Here is a 21,090-nt window from a genome sequence, read left to right as displayed (position 1 = left end):
AGATGTTATTATTAGCTGTTTATGTACTTATCTCTTCACATGCCTGTGAGCTTTATTCTAGCATTTAGTATGGTCCTCCCCACACAGTAGTGTCAAATTTATGTCTACTGGATGAGTAAATGAATTTTGCCTAGAAAAATTATCATAAAGGAGGAGATGGTTGAGTTGAAATTTAAAGGGTGAATGTTTCCCCATAGAGAGAGGGACAAGGGGAAGTACCTCATTGCCATCTTAGGTCAGTTTGCTTAGGAGCAGAGTCTGAGATGGGTAATCTTGGAAACGGAGGGAAGCCCCAGGCGAAGGGAGTTTAGTAAGGCTGTGATCTAAGCTGGAAACCAATTCATCCTGAGCCACCAGGAGCTCTGGCTCATTACCTATACACAGAGTGGTCCCCTGTGTTGGTCAGTCAATGTCATTAGGATGAGGAGTGATTGGAGTGTATGTGTGTTGTGGGGGGTGGTTCTTAACCTCCTGAGTTGAGTGACTCCTATGGAGCCAAGGCCAACTGTAGTTATCATCAGCCTATAGTCACAGTGGCTGCAGATAGTGTCCCAGACAGGACACAGAAAGCACCGCCATTTCTGCTGCAGAAGAAATGGCACTTGGGGAACTGCAAAGCATTGGATCTTGCTGGAGCAGCAGAGGTAAGTGAACTGGGGCTGAGAAGTGGAGGCCAGCTCCAGGAGAACCTGTGTGATGCATGAAGTGAGAGGGTATTAAGTATGGGATTAACTGCTTTCAATTGCACTCAGGAATATTGGAGCGGATTAGTGAGTAAATGGAGGAGAGGAGCAATGCCAGAGCAGGGAGGCCAGTTAGGAGAGCATTCAATAATCAAGGTGAAAGGTACTGACAGTCTGAACTAAAGTAGTGCGGCAGGGATGGGGGAGGAGTGTCAGATAGGAGAGAGGTTAAGCAGTCAGGAGGGAAGGTATTTCTGGCCAGAGAGCAAGCTCAAAACACCTCATAGGAGCAGTACATAATTCTCCCACTAGGAGAAGCCATCTCTGTCTTCCATTATGACTCACCTAGCAAGAGTTATAGGATTTGGCTCATCTGAATCAAAATAATTCAAGGGGAGTGCGGTTCTGGAGTTTCACTCTAAGGGAGTTTTACATTTCTGCATTTAAAAGTATATGAGTAGACAGAAAACTGTACGTGAACAACAATTAAAATAAATAAATTAAAAATAATTCATTAATTTAAAAAAAACTGGAAAAAAGTATATGAGAGGAAAGGGGGGAAATGGGGGACATCTGTAATAATGTCAACAATAAAATTGTTTTTTTAAAGAAAAGGTGTATGGGAGGAAACATGTGTCAAATGTCCTTTTTGTGTAAGGCATTGTTCTGGCTGCCTAGTAGGTAGCCAGAGTAAGGTGGATATAAAGATCAATAAAGTATGGATCCTGCCCTCATGTTGCTCATAATCTTGTAGGGGAGCTAGAAATGTAGATAACAAACCATACTATAAAGCAGATTGAGATGTGTTCTTCAATAGCAGTGCATATATGTTTGATCTTGGCTGAAGGTGGAGAAGAATACAAGAGAAGTATAAATAACATGTTCTGGCTGCCCATATGAAGGACTGGTTAATTCTGACCACAGGCTCAAATGATCTTGCTTAATAGAAGATATGACATTTGAGCAGGGTCTGCAGGAAGAGAGGAATGTTGATGGGTAAGGAATGGTATTCTAGGCAGAGGGACCAGCAAATAAAGTTATTCTTCAGGAAAAATAATTGTATGTATATATATATATATATACATAATCTCCATCCCCCAAAGGAATTAAGAAGTTTGGGTTTGCCTAAATTCATTCCACAATAGAGATGGAAATAGAAACACAAGAATTCCAGGTTTGGGTAATGAAAGGCCTAACCTTTCATTAAATTCTTATTACTCTCTCATTACACTGGAGGAAACAGTTTGAATTCCAGGAGGAAATAATGCTATGTGAACAGGAGTCTCTGACATAAATAGGTATATTAGTGTACAGAGGATAGTTATTTAAACCTGTTCAAGTCCTAATATAGCAGTTGACTGACATAAACAAGTCTAAATGCAAAGATTGTATTCAACCTGCTGAAATCACTCTTCGGAACTACCAGTTGTCTGAAGACTAATTATTAGGAGAAGAGCTGGGAGATCTCTGGAATTTCTCTACTTCAACCCTCCTTCTCTTGCAGGTCAACAATGAACGGCTGTATCTACCCCTGAAACTGGGACAAGGCAAGATAAATATCTTTTCATTTGGCTTCCATGTAGTGGTGGAAACTGATTTTGGCCTGAAAGTTGTGTATGACTGGAAGACCTTCCTGTCAATCACAGTCCCACGGAACATGCAGAACAGCACCTATGGCTTATGTGGCCGCTATAATGGCAACCCAGACGATGATCTAGAGATGCCTATGGGTTTGCTTGCATCCAGTATCAATGAGTTTGGGCAGAGCTGGGTGAAGCGGGACACTTTCTGCCAGGTTGGCTGTGGGGACCGCTGCCCTTCTTGTACCAAGGTAGAAGGTTTCTCAAAGGTGCAGCAGCTGTGTAGCCTGATCCCCAACCAGAACTCTGGCTTCACCAAGTGTCACAGCAAAGTCAATCCCACCTTCTTCTACAAGAACTGCCTGTTTGACTCTTGCATCGATGGGGGTTCAGTGCAGACCGCCTGCAGCTGGCTACAGAACTATGCCAGCACCTGCCAGACTCAGGGAATCGCAGTGACCGGCTGGAGAAATTACACAGCATGCTGTGAGTCCTTCCCCTTATCTTCCCTTGTGTCCTGATTGGTGTGGGCAGGTCAAGCTCCCATATTCATAGGTATCTGAGAAAATGGACTAGAGCAATGTAAGAACATGCACTTTGGAATTGTTTATTGTCTACAACAACATATAATCTCCCAGTGCCTCCATTTCTTTATCTATGCTATTGAGTTAATACCACTTATTTCACACATTGCTCTGAGGATAAAATAAGGTCATTTGTTATTTTTAAAATTTTATTGTATTTTAGTTTTTTAATATTTTTAATTTTCCAATTACAGATGATATAAAATATTATATTAGTTTCAGGTGTACAACATAGTGCTTAAACATTTATATGACTTACAAAGTGATCACCATGATAAGCTTAGTATCCCTATGACATCATAGTAGTTATCATAATGTTATTGACTCTATTCCCTATGCTGGACTTCACATCCCCATAACCATTTTGTAACTACCAATTTGTACTTCTGAATACCTTCTTATTTTTCACCCAGTCCCACAAGCCCCCTCCCATCTGGCAACCATCAAAATATTCTCTATTTCTATGAATTTGTTTCTGTACTGTTTGCTCATTTATTTTGTTTTTTAGATTCCACAAATAAGTGAAGTCATATGGTATTTGTCTTCCTCTTTCTGATTTATTTCACTTAGCATAATAGCCTCTAGGACCCTCCTTGTTGTTGCAGATGGCAAGATTTCATTCTTTTCTATGGCAGAGTCATATTTTATTGTATGTATGTTTACTTCTTATCCACTTGTCTATTGATGGACACTTAGGTTGCTTTCATATCTTGGCTATGGTAAATAATGCTGCAATGAACATATGGATGCATATATCTTTTTTAGTTAGTATTTTGCATATCTTTGGATAAATACCCAGAAGAAAAATTGCTAGGGCCCTTTTTTGTGTATTGCTATAGATTTTCTTTTAAAGTCTGTTTTGTTTGGTGTATTACCATCCCACTTTTTTTCTTGGTTTGTTTCCTTTTGAGTAAAATATCTTTTACCATTTTTTTATATTTCAGTCTGTGTGTGTCTTTCGATCTGTAGACTCTTGCAGACAGTATATTGTGGATCTTGTTTTCTTATTCATTCAGCCATCCTATATTTTTTATCAGAGCATTTAATCTTTACATTTAAAGCAATTGTTTACAGAATATGTACTTATTGCCATTTTATTATTCATATTTTTAATATTTTTCTTCTTTAAAAGTAGTCCCTTTAACATTTCTTGAAATACTGGTTTGGTGATGATGAACTCCTTTAGATTTCTCTTATTAGGGAAGCTCTTTATGTGTCCTTTAATTCTAAATGATAGCTTCACTCAGTAGAGCAACCTTGGTTGTAGGTCCTTGCTTTGCATCTTTGAATATTTTGTGCCAATCCCTTATGGCCTGCAAAGTTTCTGTTGAGAAATTAGCTGATAGTCATAAGGGGACCCCATGTAGGTAACCAACTGCTTTCCTCTTGCTGCTTTCAAGGTTCTTTCTTTGTATTTGCCCTTTGGTATTTTAATTGTGGTGTTTCTTGGTGTGGCCTCTTTGGGTCCATCTTGTTTGGGGACCTCTGTGCTTCCAGGGCTTGTGCATCTATATTCTTCACCAGATCAGGAAAGATTCTCATTATTATTTCTTCAAATAGGTTTATAATTTCTTACTGTTTCTCTTCTCTTTCTGGTACCCCCATGACATGGACCTGAGTACACATCATGTTGTACCAGAGGCCCCTTAAATTATCCTCACCTTTTTTTCTATATTTTTATTGTCATTCAAGTACAGTTGTCTCCATTGTCCCTTAACCATTCCCACCATCCCACCCATCCCAACCTCCCACCCTTGATCCTAGCCCTGCTTTATATTTGTCTATGACTCCTTTACACATGTTCCCTGGTGATCCTTTCCCTTTTCCCCCAGCTATCCCCCACCTACCTCCCCTCTGGTGACTGTCAGTTTGTTCTTAATTTCAATGTTTCTGGTTCTATTTTGTTCACTTGTTGTTGCTGTTTTTTTGTTGATTAGGTTCCACTTATAGGTGAGATAATGTGGTATTTACCTTTCAATGTCTGGTTTATTTCCCTTAGCAAAATTTTCTTCAGATCCATCCATACTGTTATGAAGGGTAGGAGCTCCTTCTTTCTTTCTGCTGCATAGTATTCCATTATGTAAATGTACTACAGTTTTTTGATCTACTCATTTACTGATGGGTACTTTGGTTGCTTCCAACACTTGGCTATTATAAATTGTGCTGCTATGAACATTGGGGTGTACAGATTCTTTCAAATTAGTGTTTCAGGATTTTTAGGATATGATCCCAGCAGAATTGCCAAGTCAAAAGGCAGCTTCATTTTTACTTTCTGAGGAAATTCCATACTGTTTTCCACAGTGGCTGTACCAGTCTGCATTTCCACTAACAGCGTACTAGGGTTCCCTTTTCTCCACAACTTCTCCAGCACTTGTTTGTTGATTTGTTTATGATGGCCATTCTGACTAGTATGAAGTGGTATCTCATTGTGGTTTTAATTTGCATTTCTCTGATGACTAGTGATGCTGAGAATCCTTTCATATGTCTCTGGGCCCTCTGTATGTCCTCTCTGGAGAAGTGTCTGTTCAAGTTCTTTGCCCATTTTTTTAAAGCTTTTATTTATTTATCATTAGAGGGGAAGGAAAGGAGAGAGGGAGAGAAATATCAAGTATGGTTGCTTCTCATGTGTCCCCTACTGGGAACTGGCCTGCATCCCAGGCATGTGTCCTGACTGGGAATCGAACCGTGATACTCTGGTTCACAGGCCCAAGCTCAATCCACTGAGCTACACCAGCCAGGGCTTCCTTTGCCCATTTTTTAATTGGGTTGTTTGTTTTCCTGGAGTGGAGTCATGTGAGTTCTTTATATATTTTGGAGATCAAACCCTTGTTCGAGGTATCACTGGCAAATGCATTTCCTCATACTGTTGGTTCCCTTTTCATTTTGCTGATGTTTCTTTAGCCATGCAGAAGCTTTTTATTTTGATGAAGTCCCATTTGTTTATTCTCTCCTTTATGTCACTTGCTCTAGGGACATATTGGTGAAAATATTGCTGCATGGAATATCTGAGATTTTCCTGCTGATGTTTTCCTCTAGGACTTTTATGGTGTTGGACTTATAGTTAAGTCTTTTATTCATCTTGAGTTTATTTTTTGTATCTGGTGTAAGTTGATGATCAAGTTTCATTTTTTGCATGTAGCTGTCTAGCTCTCCCAACACTATCTGTTGAAGAGGCTATTTTTTACTCCATTTTATGCTTTTGTCCCCTTTGTCAAATATTAACTGACCATAGAGACTTGGGTTTATTTCGGGCTCTCTATATTGTTACAATGATCTATGTATCTGTTCTTATGCCAGTACCAGACTGTTTTGATTACTGTGGAATTGTAATATAGTTTGATGTCAGGTATTGTGATCCTTCCTACTTTGTTCTTCTTTCTCAAAATTGCTGAGGCTATTCTGGGTTGTTTATGGTTCTATCCATATAAATCTTTGAAATGTTTGTTCTACATCTGTGAAATATGTCATTAGTGTTTTAATAGGGATTGCATTGAACCTATAAGTTGCTTTGAGTAGTATGAACATTTTCATGATGTTAATTCTTCTTCTCCATGAACACAGTACATGTTTCCATTTATTTGTGTCTCCCTTAATTTCTTTCTTCAGTGTTGTGTAGTTTTCTGAGTACATGTCTTTTAACTCCTTGGTTAGGTTTATTCCTAGGTACCTTATTTTTCCTGTTGCTATAGCAAATGGGATTTTTTCCTGATTTCTGTTTGTAACATTTCATTGTTAATGTACAAAAATGCCTTTGATTTCTGAATATTGACTTTCTATCCTGCTGCTTTGCCAAATTCACTTATTAGGTCAAGTAGTTTTTTGGTGGAGCCTATAGAGTTTTCTATGTACACTATCATGTCATCTGCCAAGAGTGACAGCTTTACTTCCTTTTTTCCAATTTAGATGCCTTTTATTTCTTTTTCTTCTGTTATCGCTGTTGCTAGGGCTTCCAATAGAAGTGGCTGAATAGAAGTGGTGAAAGTGGAAATCCTGGTCTTGTTCCCAATCTTAGTGTGAAAGCTCTAAGTTTCTGCCCATTGAGTATGATGTTGGATGTAGGTCTCTCATATATGGCCTTTATTATGTTGAAGAAAGCTCCCTCTATTCCCACTTTGCTGAGTATTTTTATCATAAATGGGTGTTGTACCTAATCAAATGCTTTTTCTGCATCTATTGATATGATCATGTGATTTTTGTCTTTGCTTTTGTTTATGTGATGTATTACATTAATTGATTTGCAGATATTCTACCATTCTTGCATCCCTGGGATGAATCCCACTTGACCATGGTGTATGATATTTATAATGTGTTGCTGGATGTGGTTTGCCAATATTTCATTGAGGATTTTAGCATCTATGTTCATCAGTAATATTGGCCTATAGTATTCTTTTTTTGTTGTGTCTTTACCCAGATTTGGGATTAGGATGATGCTGGCTTCATAAAAAGTGTTTGGGAGTTTCCCTCTTCTTGAGCTTTTGGAATAGTCTGAGGAGGATAGGGGTTAACTCTTCCTTAATGGTTTGTAAAATTCTCCTGTGAAACCATCTGATCCAGGGCTTTTGTGTGCTGAGAATTTTTGATTATTGCTTAGATTTCACCAGCTGTTATTGGTCTGTTGAGGCTATGTGCTTCTTCGTTCAGTTTTGGAAGATTGTATTTTTCTAGAAATTTGTCTGTTTTGCCCAGGTTTTCAATTTCTTGGCATATAGTTGTTTGTAGTAATATGTTATGGTCCTTTGTATTTCTGTGCTCAGTTGTAATCTCCCCTCTTTCATTTCTGATTTTACTTATTTGGGTCTTCTTTTTTTTCCTTATGAATCTGCTGAGAGGCTTGTCAATTTTGTTTATGTTTTCAAAGAATCAGCTCCTGGATTTATTGGCCCTTTGAATTGTTCTTTTAGTCTCTATGTCATTTAATTCTGCTCTGATCTTGCTTATTTCCTTCCCTCTACTCTCTCTGGGCCTTATTGTTCTTCCAGTTATTGTAGATGTAGGTTTGGGTTGTTTATTTGGAATGTTTCTATCTTCTTTAGCTAGGACTGTATCACTATGAAGTTCCTTCTCAGGACTGCCTTTGCTGTGTCCCATAGGTTTTAGACTATCATGTGTCCATTCTCATTTGTTTCCAGAAACCTTTTCATTTCTTACTTGATCTCATTATTAACCATTCATTGTTCAATAGCATGCTATAAATCACAATGAATTTGAGTATTTTTGAGTTTTTTCCTTGAGCTTGGTTTCTGGCTCCAGGTTCTTGTGTTCCAAAAAACTGCTTGATATGATTTAAATTTTCTTGAATTTGTTGAGGCTTGTTTGGTGTCCTATCATGTAGGCTGTGTTTGAAAGTATTCCATGTGTATTTTGCTTGTTTGAAATTAAAGGTTCTATATATATCAGTTAATTCCATTTGATGTAGGGTGTTGTTCAATGCTGCAGAATCCTTGATATTGTTTTGAAAGATCTATCCATTCTTGACACTGGGGTGTTAAATTCTCCCAGTATAAGTGTGTTGCAGTCTATATCTTTTCTGAAGTCCTCCAAGATATTCTTTATATGTTTGGGTGCTCCTATGTTGGGTACATATATGTTCATAATGTTTATGTCTTCTTGATAGATTCTTGAGTATTACAAAGTATCCTTCTATTTCTTGTTTTATGGCCTTTGTTTTGAAGTCTATTTTGTCTGGTATGAGTACTGCTACTCCAGCTTTTCTTTCCTGTCTGTTTGTTGGAATATTTTTTCCCAACCCCTCACTTTTAGCCTGTGTAGGTCTTTTTTTCTGAGGTAGGTCTCTTGTAACAGTATATGTGCAGGTCATGTTCTCTTATCTATTTAGCTACCCTATGTTTTTTGATTGGGGCCATTAACCATTAACATTTAAGATTATTATTGATAGGTGTTCATTCATTCCCCCCTTTGTATTGGTGTGCCTTTCTTGCTGTTTTTCTTCCTTTTCCTTTTCTTTTTAAAGATTTACATATTTTTAGAGAGAGAGGAAGGGAAGGAGAAAGAGAGGGAGAGAAACACCAATGTGTAATTACCTCTCACATGCCCCCTACTGGGGTCCTGGCTCTCAACTCAGGCATATGCCCCAATTAGGAATCAAACTGGTGACCCTTTGGTTCACACACTGGCACTAAATCCACTGAGCCACAACAGTCAGGGCTCTTTGTCTTCCTTTTCCTAAAGCAGTCCGTTTAGAATATCTTGCAGTGCTAGTTTGGTGGAGGTGTATTCTTTCAGCCTTCTTTTCTCTGGGAAACTCCTTATTTCACCTTCACTTTAATTAAGAGCCTTACTGGTTAGATTAGTTTTGGTTGTAGACCTTGGCTTTTCATTCCTTGGAATATTTCTTACCAATCCCCCTGGCTTGTAGTGATTCTGTTGAGAAATCAACTTCTAGCTTTTGGGATCTCCCTTGTATGTTACTTTTTATTTCTCCCTTGCTGCTTTTAAGATCTTCTCTTTGTCTTTAACACTTGGCATTTTAAATATGATGTGTCTTGGAGTAGGCCTCTTTGTGTTCATCTTGATGGGGCCCCTCTGTGCTTCCTGAACTTGCATAGTTTTTCCCCTCTACAGATTCAGAAAGTTTTCTGTCATTAATTTTTCAAGCAGGGTTCCTATCCCTTGCTCCTTTTCTTCACCTGGTATTCTTATGATCAAATGTTGTTGCATTTCAGGTTGCCTTGGGGTTCCTGTAAGCTGTTATCATATTTTTGCGTCTTTTTTTGTTCAGCCACTTGACCTGGGTATTTCTTTCTACCTCATCTTCCAGCTCACTAATTCAGTCCTCTGCTTCGTCCAGCCTGCTTGTAATTCCTTCAAGTGTATTTTTTATTTCAGATGTTCTTCATTTCTTCCTGGTTCTTGTTTATAGTTTCTACTTCTTTTTACATACTATTATAGTTCCTTCTCAGTTCCTTGTAGTCATCAGTGAATTCCTTGAGCATCTTTATAAGCATTCTTTTGAATTCTGTGTCTGATAGTTTGCTTGCCTCCATTTCATTTAACTGTTTTACTAGGGAGCCTCCTATTCTTTTTGATTGTGGGTTCTTCCTTTGTGTCCCCATTTTAGGTGACTTTTTGTTTGTTTCTGTGATTCTGGATGCTCTGCTTTTCTAGCTGTCTCTGTAGGGTGAACTTCTTTGGTAGGAGTTCTGTGGGACTCAGTGGTAAGGTCTCTTCGATCTCCTTGTCCAGATGCTCTAGGGTTGCCCTTTCTTGTGTTTGTGTGTGCTCTCTTATTGTACTTGGGATTTACCTGTTGGTGGCTCCTTTGTTGGTGTGTTCTCTCCTCCAGCAGGTTATCTGGTACTCACAACTCTCACCTTGTCTTGTATGCTGTTCAAAGTGAAATTTATCTCAGCTGTGGCTGTTTACCTTCTGACTTCTTCCCCAATCTGTCTCTGGTTTTCTCACAGCTCCAGGTTTTACGGCCGTACACTTGGGAAAAAAAAGCCTCCTGCTGACTTTAAACCTGCCAAGTGGGTTTTGCTGGTCTTCCCATATGCTGCAGGCAGAGGGAAGCTAGGCTTCGTTTTTTTCCTTTTCTGTGGTTCGAGGAGGATGGGGCTCCATCTGGGCTACAATAATCACAAGTGCCCAGTTTCCAGTCCATGCCCTCAGAGCACCATTTGATCTGCACTATGGAGTCTGTGCATATGCACCAGTCTGGTGCCTATAATCTACCATTTTGTGCAACCCTTTGACCAGTCTCTGAGGTGCACTGAATGGGAGCAAATCATGACCCCATCCTTTGTTAGCCTGGGTACTATGCAGGCTTGAAGTCCCTTCAGGGATGCTCTGTCTCCTCTTGAAAGAAGTCTCTCTGGGTGCTACTACCTCTCTGAGCCCCCACTGCTCCCCTTTGACCAATCCATGAGGTACCTTGAGTGGGATCAAATTCTGCCCCGACTCCTCTCTCTTCACTGGCCCTGCCCTTGTGCTGAGGTCCTTGCACAGCAGCTGAGATCCTTTTCCTAGAGAGAGGTCCCTGTGGGTGCAGCTGGCCATTCCTATCAAGCTCCTGGCTTTCCACAAAGACCAATTCTCTGACTAGTTCAGGGTCTATCCATGTCATGACAATTAACAGCCCACCTATTCTCCCAGGTGTCACCTGGCTCCTTATTTTCTCTGGTACTGACCCAGCAAGTAACCACTGTCCCAGCCAGGTACACTGCTGTATGTCTGTCTCTTACTGCCTCCTTATCCCCTCAGCAACTTTATGCATCCAGGTCTCTGTTGGCATGGCTCTGTGACTTCCCCATTCTGAGAGTGGAGGGAGCCACCAAGTTGCAATCACTGACCCAACTCTCTTTCAATGTTCCTGTGGCAGCCACAGTCTCTGGTTTGAGGCCCGAGGACATTTCTGTCGGCCAAGAAAATCCCCTTACTGTCCATTTAAGTGTTTTTTTGCAACCTTTGGCTTCCAAACTTCATCTAAGCTGGGATTCTGTTGGCTGGTCACTCTGTTCTTCAGAAGATCAGCTCGGTGTCCCAGTTGGGCGCACGAGCAAGTGGGTTCAGCTCTCACTGACCTCGCCACCATCTTCAATCTTGCCCCATCCTCATCTTTTTTTAAATTTTCTTCTTTTTGTTACTCTGATTAGATATTTCTGCTACCTTATCTTCCAAATTGCTGATTCTCTTTTTAACCTAATCTACTGTTGATTCCCTCTAATGTACTCTCCATTATTGTACTCTTAATTTATGACAGGTTCTTTTTTATGTTTTTGATCTCCATTTTAATGTTTCCTATCTCTTTGTTGAAGTTTTCACTGAGATTTTTGAGCACTCTTATAACCATTGTTTGAACTCTGCATTTGGTAGCTTGCTTGTCTCCATTTTGTTTAGTTCTTTCTCTAGAGTTTTGTCCTATTCTATCATTTGGGGAATACTTCTATGTCTTCCCCTGTGGGCAGCCTTCCTGTATTGGTTTCTATATATTAGGTATAGCTGCTCTATCTCCTGATCTTGTCAGGGTGGCATTATGTAGTAGGTATCCTGTGGAGCCCAATAACACAGCCTTTTTGGTCACCTGAGCTGGGTATTCCAGATGCATTCCTTATGTGGGTTGAGTGTGCCCTCCTGTTGCAACTGATGTTTTTACTGTCGTTGGCTAATGGCTCAGGATGTTTGTTTATGAAGATTGGCCATGACTAGAGCAGAGGAGCTTTTTGTGCAGGATCTGACCCTATGGAGCAGGATTCACTTTAGCAATGCTCTGGTGCATGCCCTATGGGTGTGTTGTTTGTGGAGGTGTTTGGATGGTCCTCTGGCATGGTCTGAAGCTGGCTACCAGCTGTATTGGTTCTGGGGCCTCTCAAGATGAACACAGGCAGCAGGCCAATGTCAGCTGCTGCCTGTGTTCTGCTTGGGGACACTTGGTATGAGGTACAAAGTGATTTGCAAATAGTTGTCACTTGTGCTGGTCTTAGAGGTGTCTGAGAGAGACTAAGCTGCAAACTGAGGCCAGATGCCACTTGTGCCAGCAAGTGATATGGGACATGTCTAGGCCAGATGCTGCTTGTTTGGGATTTGTGAAACTGAGAGATTTTGGGAAAATTCATAGCATTAGCAAGACAGACCATTTGTTATGGAAAAGCCAATAGGAGCAGCTTGGATGGGCTTGCAAGTTGGGTGGGGCGGAGTCACAGAGAATCACCACAGTGGGACAAATGGTTTTTGCCAGGATTTTGGAGACTCAGGTATGGTGCTGCCCTGTGTGTGGAGCTTGGAGGGGAAGAGCTCAGTAAAAGAACAATGGCTTCTTCCAGCACTTCTGTCTGGGAGAAAACTGCTCCTCCAGCCCTTGCCCTGAAACCAGACAATTCAGCTTCTCCCCATGTCCCTGGCTCCTTTCAAGCTGCTGCCCCAGTGCTGGAGCTCAGAATGGGAGAGTCCATCAGTGAATAAGCATATGTCTGTGCTTTTCAAGAGGAATTCCTCTAGGAATCCTCACTCTCACTCAGCCATGGTCCCTTCTGGTTTTCACAGTCAGAAATATTGGGAACTTCTTTTTCTAGCACTGGAGCCTCAGGCTGGGGAGCCTCCTATGGGACTGGACTCCTTGCTCCTTGGGGGCATCTCCCCAGCTGAGATATCCCTTCTGATTCTTATCTGCCATATGTGGGTGTGGGACAAGCCTGTTCCATCTCTCTACCCCTCCTACCAGTCTTAATGTGGATTCTTCTGTAAATCCTTAGTTATAGGACATCAGGCAGTTCTCAGTGATGGTTGTCTGTAGTTCAGTTGTAATTTTGATGTGGTTGTGAGAGGAGACAACACAGCATTTACCTATGCTGTCATCTTGACCCAATCTTTTATGTAAAAAAAATAGAACACTGTACATGACATATGGACTCAGCAAGTGCACATTAAAATTCTGAAAAAGGCCTAATAGGGGAATGGAAAAAATATAATAAAGATTAAATTTAAATAAAAATAATAAACCCTAATAGGGGAAGACTTAGTTAGTAGGTTAGTTAGTTAATTCTATAAGGTCATTGTAGTGGTATTTATAGGGTTTACTTAAGTGTGTTCTTCTATTTGATTCAGATATATCATGTATCAGACTTTGTGCTTATGAAACATAACAAGATGTTAAGAGTATTAGAAACAGAAATAGAGCCCCTGGATTCTAGCCTTGCACTGTCCTTAAAGATTAGTATAACCTTGGAGCATTTCACTTTTCTTCTCTGGTTCTTAGTTTCCACCTTGACAATGCTGTGGTAATGATATTGTCTATACCCTTTATGCTGCAAAAACATCATGAGGATAAAATTAGATAGTTGAAAGCACAGCAGCAGATTCTACTAATGCAAATGGTATTCTTTTTATGCTAGTGGCTCCCTCTCAGCCAGTCCCAGTGCTGAATACTTCATCGGCATTATCTCATTTATTCTCTTCAATTTCAATAAGCCAATTAGTTAAGGGTAACCTGAAACTCAGAGGAGTTTTTTAACTTGCCTAAAGTTATATGATCTCAGTGGCAAAGTCTGAATTTATCCTCTAAACCCAAAGCTTATTCTCTCAACCCACACTCTATACTGATGTACTAGGTACTGAAATGATTTGCTTACATTCAGAACATTCCCAAGAGGAAAAACATGGAAGGAGAAACCACTGTTGGTCTTTGGTTGATCTGCCTTAGTGTATTTTTCCATCTCAATCTCATTAGCTACAGCAAATTTTTGTTTAGACCCAACTGTATGAAAATGCTATACATTGATGCTGAATGGATTAAGCTCTAAATAAATGCTCCAGGAAGGGTCGTAGAGAATAAACTCCCTTTGCATTTTGGAAAAGAGGATTTGTGTGAAAAATCAGAAACAGTGTTGTAGTTTAATGCTTACAGTTAATTTACATTCCACATAATTGGAGTTATGTAGCTTGAGAGAGGAAGTTGGGAGAGGGAGAGAAAAGACGCTAATACCTTTCATCCAGACTCAGTCCCTGAGTGAGTGGTTGGAGTAATGATGCCAGTAGGAGTAACTGCCCAGACTAATTGGCCTCTGATGATTTCAGTAAAGTAAATATGCCTATTAAGCTCTGTGTAAAACCCCAGAGCCACCCATCAGGGTTAGCACAGTCTGGTCAGAGAGCTTGCCTTTCTGCAAATGATAAAACCAAGTTGTGAACCCAAGGGCCTTGAAATGGTGCATAATGGGGAAAGAGTTTTAAGAAGGATACTCTCCCTGCTTTTTCTCGAGACCTACTACAGGAGTCTTCTCTTTTCTTGCGGCCATGACATGGAGGCTGAACTACTCTCCAGGATGACTCTGTTGGGCAGAGGGGCATAGTGTATGCTCAAGCCATTGCTTCTAGATGCAGTGAGCGTAGATATCATAGGGAATAATTGTTTGTAGAGGGGCTAAGAACAGGAACTCTCCTCTTAAATATGGATCTCAATTTTTGCCATTCATGGGAAGGAAAAGGAATTGAGTTAGCAAGCCTCTATAACATTACCTCTGAAGATAAAGATTTCCTGCGCCGACAGAGCTTGGACCCAGAAGGCTAAAATTAGTGCAAGATGAGGAAACAGTTTTAAAAATGGTGGCTTTTCATAAAGGATATAAAGACCATTTTCTTGTTCTTATTCCCTTTTACCAGCAACCCTTTTCTCTCCCCCCTTGAGGTTTTGCCCAGCCCCCAGTTGCCTACTGTGTACATAGTAGTGGAGAGCTGGATCCAAGGCACTCAGAGCAGAGTCTGTCCTGCCTCATCCTCAGCCTTGGACCCCACCCCTGCCTCCTGCACTTATTTTCCAGTACTCACCACAAGAGGTCTAGACCTTCCCCTACCTTGGCATTTTAGGTCAGGGGAAAAGATCCAAAAGTGGGCACCTGAGGATATTGGCAGTGACTGGCAAAAAGAGGTAAAATTTTGAACAATCATTTAAAGATGGTAAGTGGGTGAGGATAGGGATAGACACATTTGGATGCAGCTTAGTTTTTCATTTTGAAGTTCAGGAACAGAGAAAACCAGTGGGAAACTGAGTCCCAACTCAGCCTTTTAGTCAGAGATATAGATGAACAAAATCTGTCTTGACTATAGTTGTTGGTAACTGTATTTGATATGACTTTAACTACTGAGAAGTAAAGGTGGGATTAATATCTTTTCCCTCCCCTCATTGTACTAGGAATTCATCCAATCCAACATTCACAGGTTAAGATATGAGAAATGGTACTTAGAGGAAAATGGGGCTTAGACCAGAATTGTCCAATAAACTTATAATTCATTAGCAACAAAGTGGAATGCTGGTGTTCTATAATATTTCAATGATATTAGCAGTTTCTATAAATGACATAATTTATTACCCAATTACCTTATTTGTAAATGCACTAGAAAAGTTCTTAACCCAAGTTGAACAAATAGGCCTAGAGGGGAAGGGAAGGAGAGTAATTAAATTGTCTTAATTACTAACCTCTCCTTAAAATTCATTCAGCTGAGGCTATCATTCTTTCATTTCCTTAAAATGGGGGACTCAAAGTACTAGAGAGTGAAAGTACAGTAAATGAAGAAAATAATAAATGCATAATAGTCACTCAGCTCTGACTATGTGCCAGGTGCTATTCTAAGTGCTATATACATCCTCACTGCTCACAGCAACTCCTTAAAGTGTGCTATTAATACTACATTTCCTAAAAAAGAAACCTAAAATTCAAAGAAATTAGTAAGTTTCCCAAGGAAACAGTGGCTCCAGAGACAGTGTTCCCCCTTCCCGTAGTACAATGCTGCCTCTCTGACCCTGGCCAGGCCAAAAGGCCCTGGGGAGCTGGGGAAACCCCTGGTGCTGTAGCAGGTATGCAGGTCTGTAGAGTCAGGTCTGGGAGGTGTCTGCCAGCCATTGTGAAAATTAAATATGATGATGTTTCATAAACAAGACCACCAGTTCCTGATACCTGGTTAGTGGTCAGTCAATGCTGAGTATCATTATCATTTTTCCTTTATTCAGAAGCAGCTTTTCTACTTCAGGGTCCTGTTTCTAAAGTCTGGTAATCAGAGGTTTTCTTGTATAGTACTCTGTACATCCAATAAGCTTTTATTGAATAACTAAAAAAAATCTCTATGACCATTACTACAATAGCTGCTACTATTAAAGCAGAAGCTATTGTTGAAGCACTAGGGAATGCACTAGGACCTTTACAAAATAGGACCCCTTTTTATCTTAACAACTACTTGATGAGGGAAATATTATAATACCAATTTTTACAGATGAGGAAGAGAGGTTTAGGGAGGGTAAGTCCCCTGCCCGAGGCGGCACTGATAATTAGTGGCAGAGCCAGGGCTCAAACCAGGTCAGTCTGGCTGACCTAGTCATTCTATCATACTACATTGCTCTTCAGGGAGTCCATGCATCCTGCCCACCTTGAACAAAGCTCAGTCCACCAGTCCCCTGCCACGAAAAGAGACACATTGGTGACTGTGGTAGGAACCCAGGTGTAGAGCTGTCACCACTCCCAGCTTTCATTACTTCATTTGGGTTGAGAAATTCAGTATTAGTATCATAAAGTTTGTCTTAAAAAATCAAATGTGTATTAATCTCATGCCATGTTCTTAGCACTCTTTGGTTGCAATGGAAGAATCAAAAATATAAAATATGAGGTTTATTGTCTAGTTGGGGAAATAGGACCAACATACTCAAAATAATGGACATCTTTAAATCAGCAGCATATCTTCTGAGACAATAAACTGTATTGTAAAGCTTCAGTAATGAAAAATTAACTTCATTCAGAAATAAAGTTTATTACGATACAGTAATAAACTGTATTGTATAGCTTCAATAATAGTTAATACTGGAACATGAAGAGAAAGATCAGCTAGTAGAAAGACAAGAAATACAGAAATAAGTCCAAACACTACAGAGAAATTACTATACTAGGGGCCCCAAAATACTGAAATTTGTTTTTTAAAATTGTGTACTTATTCTTTTTTTAGATTTATTTATTTATTTATCCTTAGAGGGGGAGAGGAGAGAAATATCAATGTATGGCTACCTCTCACGAGTCCCCTGCTGGGAACTGGCCTGCAACCCGGGCATGTGCCCTGAATGGGAATTGAACCTTGATCTCATGGTTTGCAGTCCCGCACTCAATCCACTGAGCTACACCAGCCAGAGCAAATTGTGTATTTATTCTTACATGTTTAAACTTCAGTCACCTTCAAAGTATTCTCCACTTGATGCAATACACCTATTGAGATATTTTTACCGCTCCTCAAAAGTTTTTGAACTCATCGATTTTTATGCCTTTTAGTGCTTATATCATTTTTTTTGTTTTACCACTTGCAGATCAGCAACATATTTTCCTTTGAGGACTTTTTTCATCTGGGGAAATAAAAGTTTCTCAGGATGAAAGCAGATGAATAGGGAGTGTGGAGCATGGGGGTCATGCCATTTTCATCAAAAACAGCTGAATACTCAGCACAGTGTGGCAGGTGCACTTGTAAATTATCATCGTGAAATGGGCAAATGCATTGAAAGAGTCCTCAAAAGAAATTTCACTGGTAGGGGATCCAAGATGATGGAGGAGTAAGTGGAAGCTACATCAACCGCTCCCCAGTACCACTCTGGAGTAACAATGAAATTATAGAGAAATCATCCTAAATAACCAACTGAACACTTAGCTGGAGAGAAGCCTTATAACCTTGGACAGACAAAAGAAACCACTTCACCACATCATTACTGGTAGGGAGTGCAGAGGAGGTGTGAGAGGACTGGCTGGTTTCCCTTGGGCAGCACTTGAAGTTCCAGAGGAATATTTCAGTGGCTTGGAGGTTCCACTGAGAAGTGTGAGGACTAAACCCCAAGTTGGATTCTTCAGCCTACAGCACCATAGCTGGAAAGGAACCCAGATAACATTGACCTGTGAAAGGCAGCAGGGTTTCTGTTTGCCAGGGAGAGATGGCTGGAGACACAGAGAGCCTCTAAAAAGCCAACACACAAAAAATTTTTGTTTGCAGCAACTTATTCTGAACTCCAGCACAGGGAGGAAAGAGTGGACTAGGGATGCTTGAGGGAAATCAGGGCTGGTGGCTCTGAAGAGAGAGATGAAAGAATCATTGCCAGGATCTCTGAGCTGAGTCATTCCCCATCCTGCAGAAGCTGTCTTTCTCAGGCAGAGCACTCCTCTGAATGGTGTTAGTCTGAGAGGATGCAATACCCACTCCCTCAGGAATTACTCTGTCCCACCCTGTGGGGCTTAAACCAGGCTGCTGATCACAGCTTGACTAGATTACAGCTTCATAACAGCTGATCAGTTGAATGGTTGGTTAGTTTAACAGGTAAGACAGAAAATACAAAGAAGCAGCAAAAATGGGAAGACAAAGAAACACACCCCAGATGAAAGAACAAGAGAAGAACAGGATGAAATGGAGGCAAGCGGTTTATCAGATAGACAGTTAAGGGTAATGATTATAAGGATAGTCAACAACATGAAAAAAGACATAGAAAATATAAAAAAGAACCAGTCCAAAATAAAGAATGGGATATCTGAAACAAAAAGTACACTGGAAAGAATAAACAGTAGGTTAGATGAACAAGATCGAGTCAGTGATTTGGAAGACGTGGTAGAAAAGAACACACACAGACAAAACAGCAAAAAGGAAAAAAAATAAAAATGAGGAGAGCTTATGAAACATCTTGAAGAACACGAAGCATAACAACACCCACACTATGGAAATACTAGAAGGAGAAGAGAGCAAAGGATCAAGAACTTATCTGAAGAAATAATGACTGGAATCTTCCCTAATCTGGTGGTGGAAAAAGACACACAAGTCCAGGCAGCTCAAAGAATCCCAAAGAAGTTGGACCCAAAGAGGCCTACACTGAGACACATCATAATTAAAGTGAAAAGCCTTAAGGACAAGGAGAGAATCCTAAAAGCTGCAAGACATACAAGGGAGCAACAATCAGACTGCCATCTGATTACTCAACAAAAACATTGAGGCCATAAAAGAGTGGCATGATATATTCAAAGTGGTGAAAAACAAGTATTTAGAACCAAGGCTACTTAAACCAGCAAAGCTATCATTCAAAATTCAAGGTGAAATGAGGAGCTTCCCAGATGACAAAAAGGTAAGGGAGTTTGTTAATGATAAAGCAGTACCACAATAGTGCTAAAGGGCTTTCTAGAAGGAGAAGAAGGAAAATGGGAAAGGAAAGGGGAAAAAATGGATGGAGAAGAGGAAGAGGAAGAAGGAGAAGGCAGAAGAGGAGGAGAAGAACAAGAAGTAGGAAAAGAAGAAAAGAAAAACAGGAAAAAAGTCTAACAAGAAAATGACAGTAAATATGTATCTATCAATAACCACCTTAAATGTAAATAGCTTACTTAATGCTATAACCAAAATACAGAGGGCATCTGATGGATAAGAAAACTATACACACACACACACACACACACACACACATTCTACACACACACACACACACACACACACAGCCTCTAAGAGACTCATCACTGATGGAAAGATATACACAAGCTAAAAGAAAAGGTACGGAAAATATATATTTTACACAAATGAAAAAAAAGAAAGCTGGGGCAGCAGTATTTATATTCAACAAAATAGACTTTAAAACCAAGGCTATAGTGAGAGATAAAAAAGAAGACTCCATAATGATAATGGGAACAATCTAACAAGAGGATATAACCTTAGTAAACATTTACACACCCAACATAGGAGCACCTATGAACGTGTAAAGCAAATCTTGATAGACATAAAGGGAGAGATCGACAGAAATACAGTCACAGTTGGGGATGTTGACTTTTATGGATAGAACTTTCAGACAGAAAATCAACAAGGAGACAGTAGCCTTAAACAACACATTAGACCAAATAAATTTTATTGATATCTCCAGAACATTTCATCCCAAAGCAGCAAAATGTGCATAATTTTCAAGTAGAATGTTTTATAGAATAACATGTTAGGACAGAAAACAAACAAACAAACAAACAAGATTCACTACATTTAAGAAGATTAAAATCATGCCAAGCATCTTCTTTGACCACAATGCTATGGAACTAGAAATCAGTCACAAGAAGAACACTGGAAAACACACAAAGACTTGGAAGCTAAATAACAATTTAATAAACAATGGATGAGTTAACAATGAGCTCAAAGAAGAAATCAAAGTATACCTTGAAACAAATGAAAGTGAGGACAAAACGATCCAAAATCTGTGGCACACTTGGAAAGCAATCCTAAGACGGAAATTCATAGCATTACTTACAGGCCTATCTCAAGAAACGAGAAAAAACTCAAATAAATGATCTAACTTCACACTTAAAGGAACTTAAAGAAGAACAACATACAAAGTCCAAAGTGAGTAGAAGAAAGTAAATAATAAAGATCAGAGCAGAAATAAACAAAATACAGTCTTCTTAAAAATGGTACAAAAGATCAATGAATCCAAGAGATGGTTCTTTGAAAAGATAAACAAGATAAGCAAATTCTTTAGACTCATCAAGAAAAAAAGAGAAAGGACCCAAGTAAATAAAATCAGTAATGAAAGAGGATAAATGACAATAGACACCAGAGAAATACAAAGGATTGCAAGAAAATATTTTGAACAATTATATGCCAACAAACTGGACAACCTGAATGAAGTGGATGAATTTCTAGAAATATACAATCTTCCAAAAGTAAATCAGGAACAATCAGAGAATCTGAATAGACAGATTACACCTGACGAAATTGAAGCAATAATGAAAAAACTCCAAGCAAACAAAAGCCCTGGACTGG

The 21,090-nt window shown here is 39.7% G+C and overlaps 1 protein-coding gene across 1 annotated transcript in view; it reads left to right on the top strand.

Moving 5' to 3' along the window:
• Nucleotides 1-21,090, top strand: part of LOC118975235 (tubulin-specific chaperone cofactor E-like protein) — a 200,603-nt gene that overhangs the window by 131,204 nt on the left and 48,309 nt on the right. The window contains exon 18 of the mRNA XM_037029070.1: nucleotides 2,188-2,749. Coding sequence (XP_036884965.1) covers nucleotides 2,188-2,749 — 562 coding nt within the window. The remainder of the gene's footprint in view (nucleotides 1-2,187; nucleotides 2,750-21,090) is intronic.

Source organism: Sturnira hondurensis, unplaced genomic scaffold (genome assembly GCF_014824575.4).
Source record: "Sturnira hondurensis isolate 20B ecotype Veracruz unplaced genomic scaffold, ASM1482457v3 Scaffold0020184, whole genome shotgun sequence".
Classification (NCBI taxonomy): Eukaryota; Metazoa; Chordata; class Mammalia; order Chiroptera; family Phyllostomidae; genus Sturnira; species Sturnira hondurensis.
This window is presented reverse-complemented; position numbering and strand designations above follow the sequence as displayed.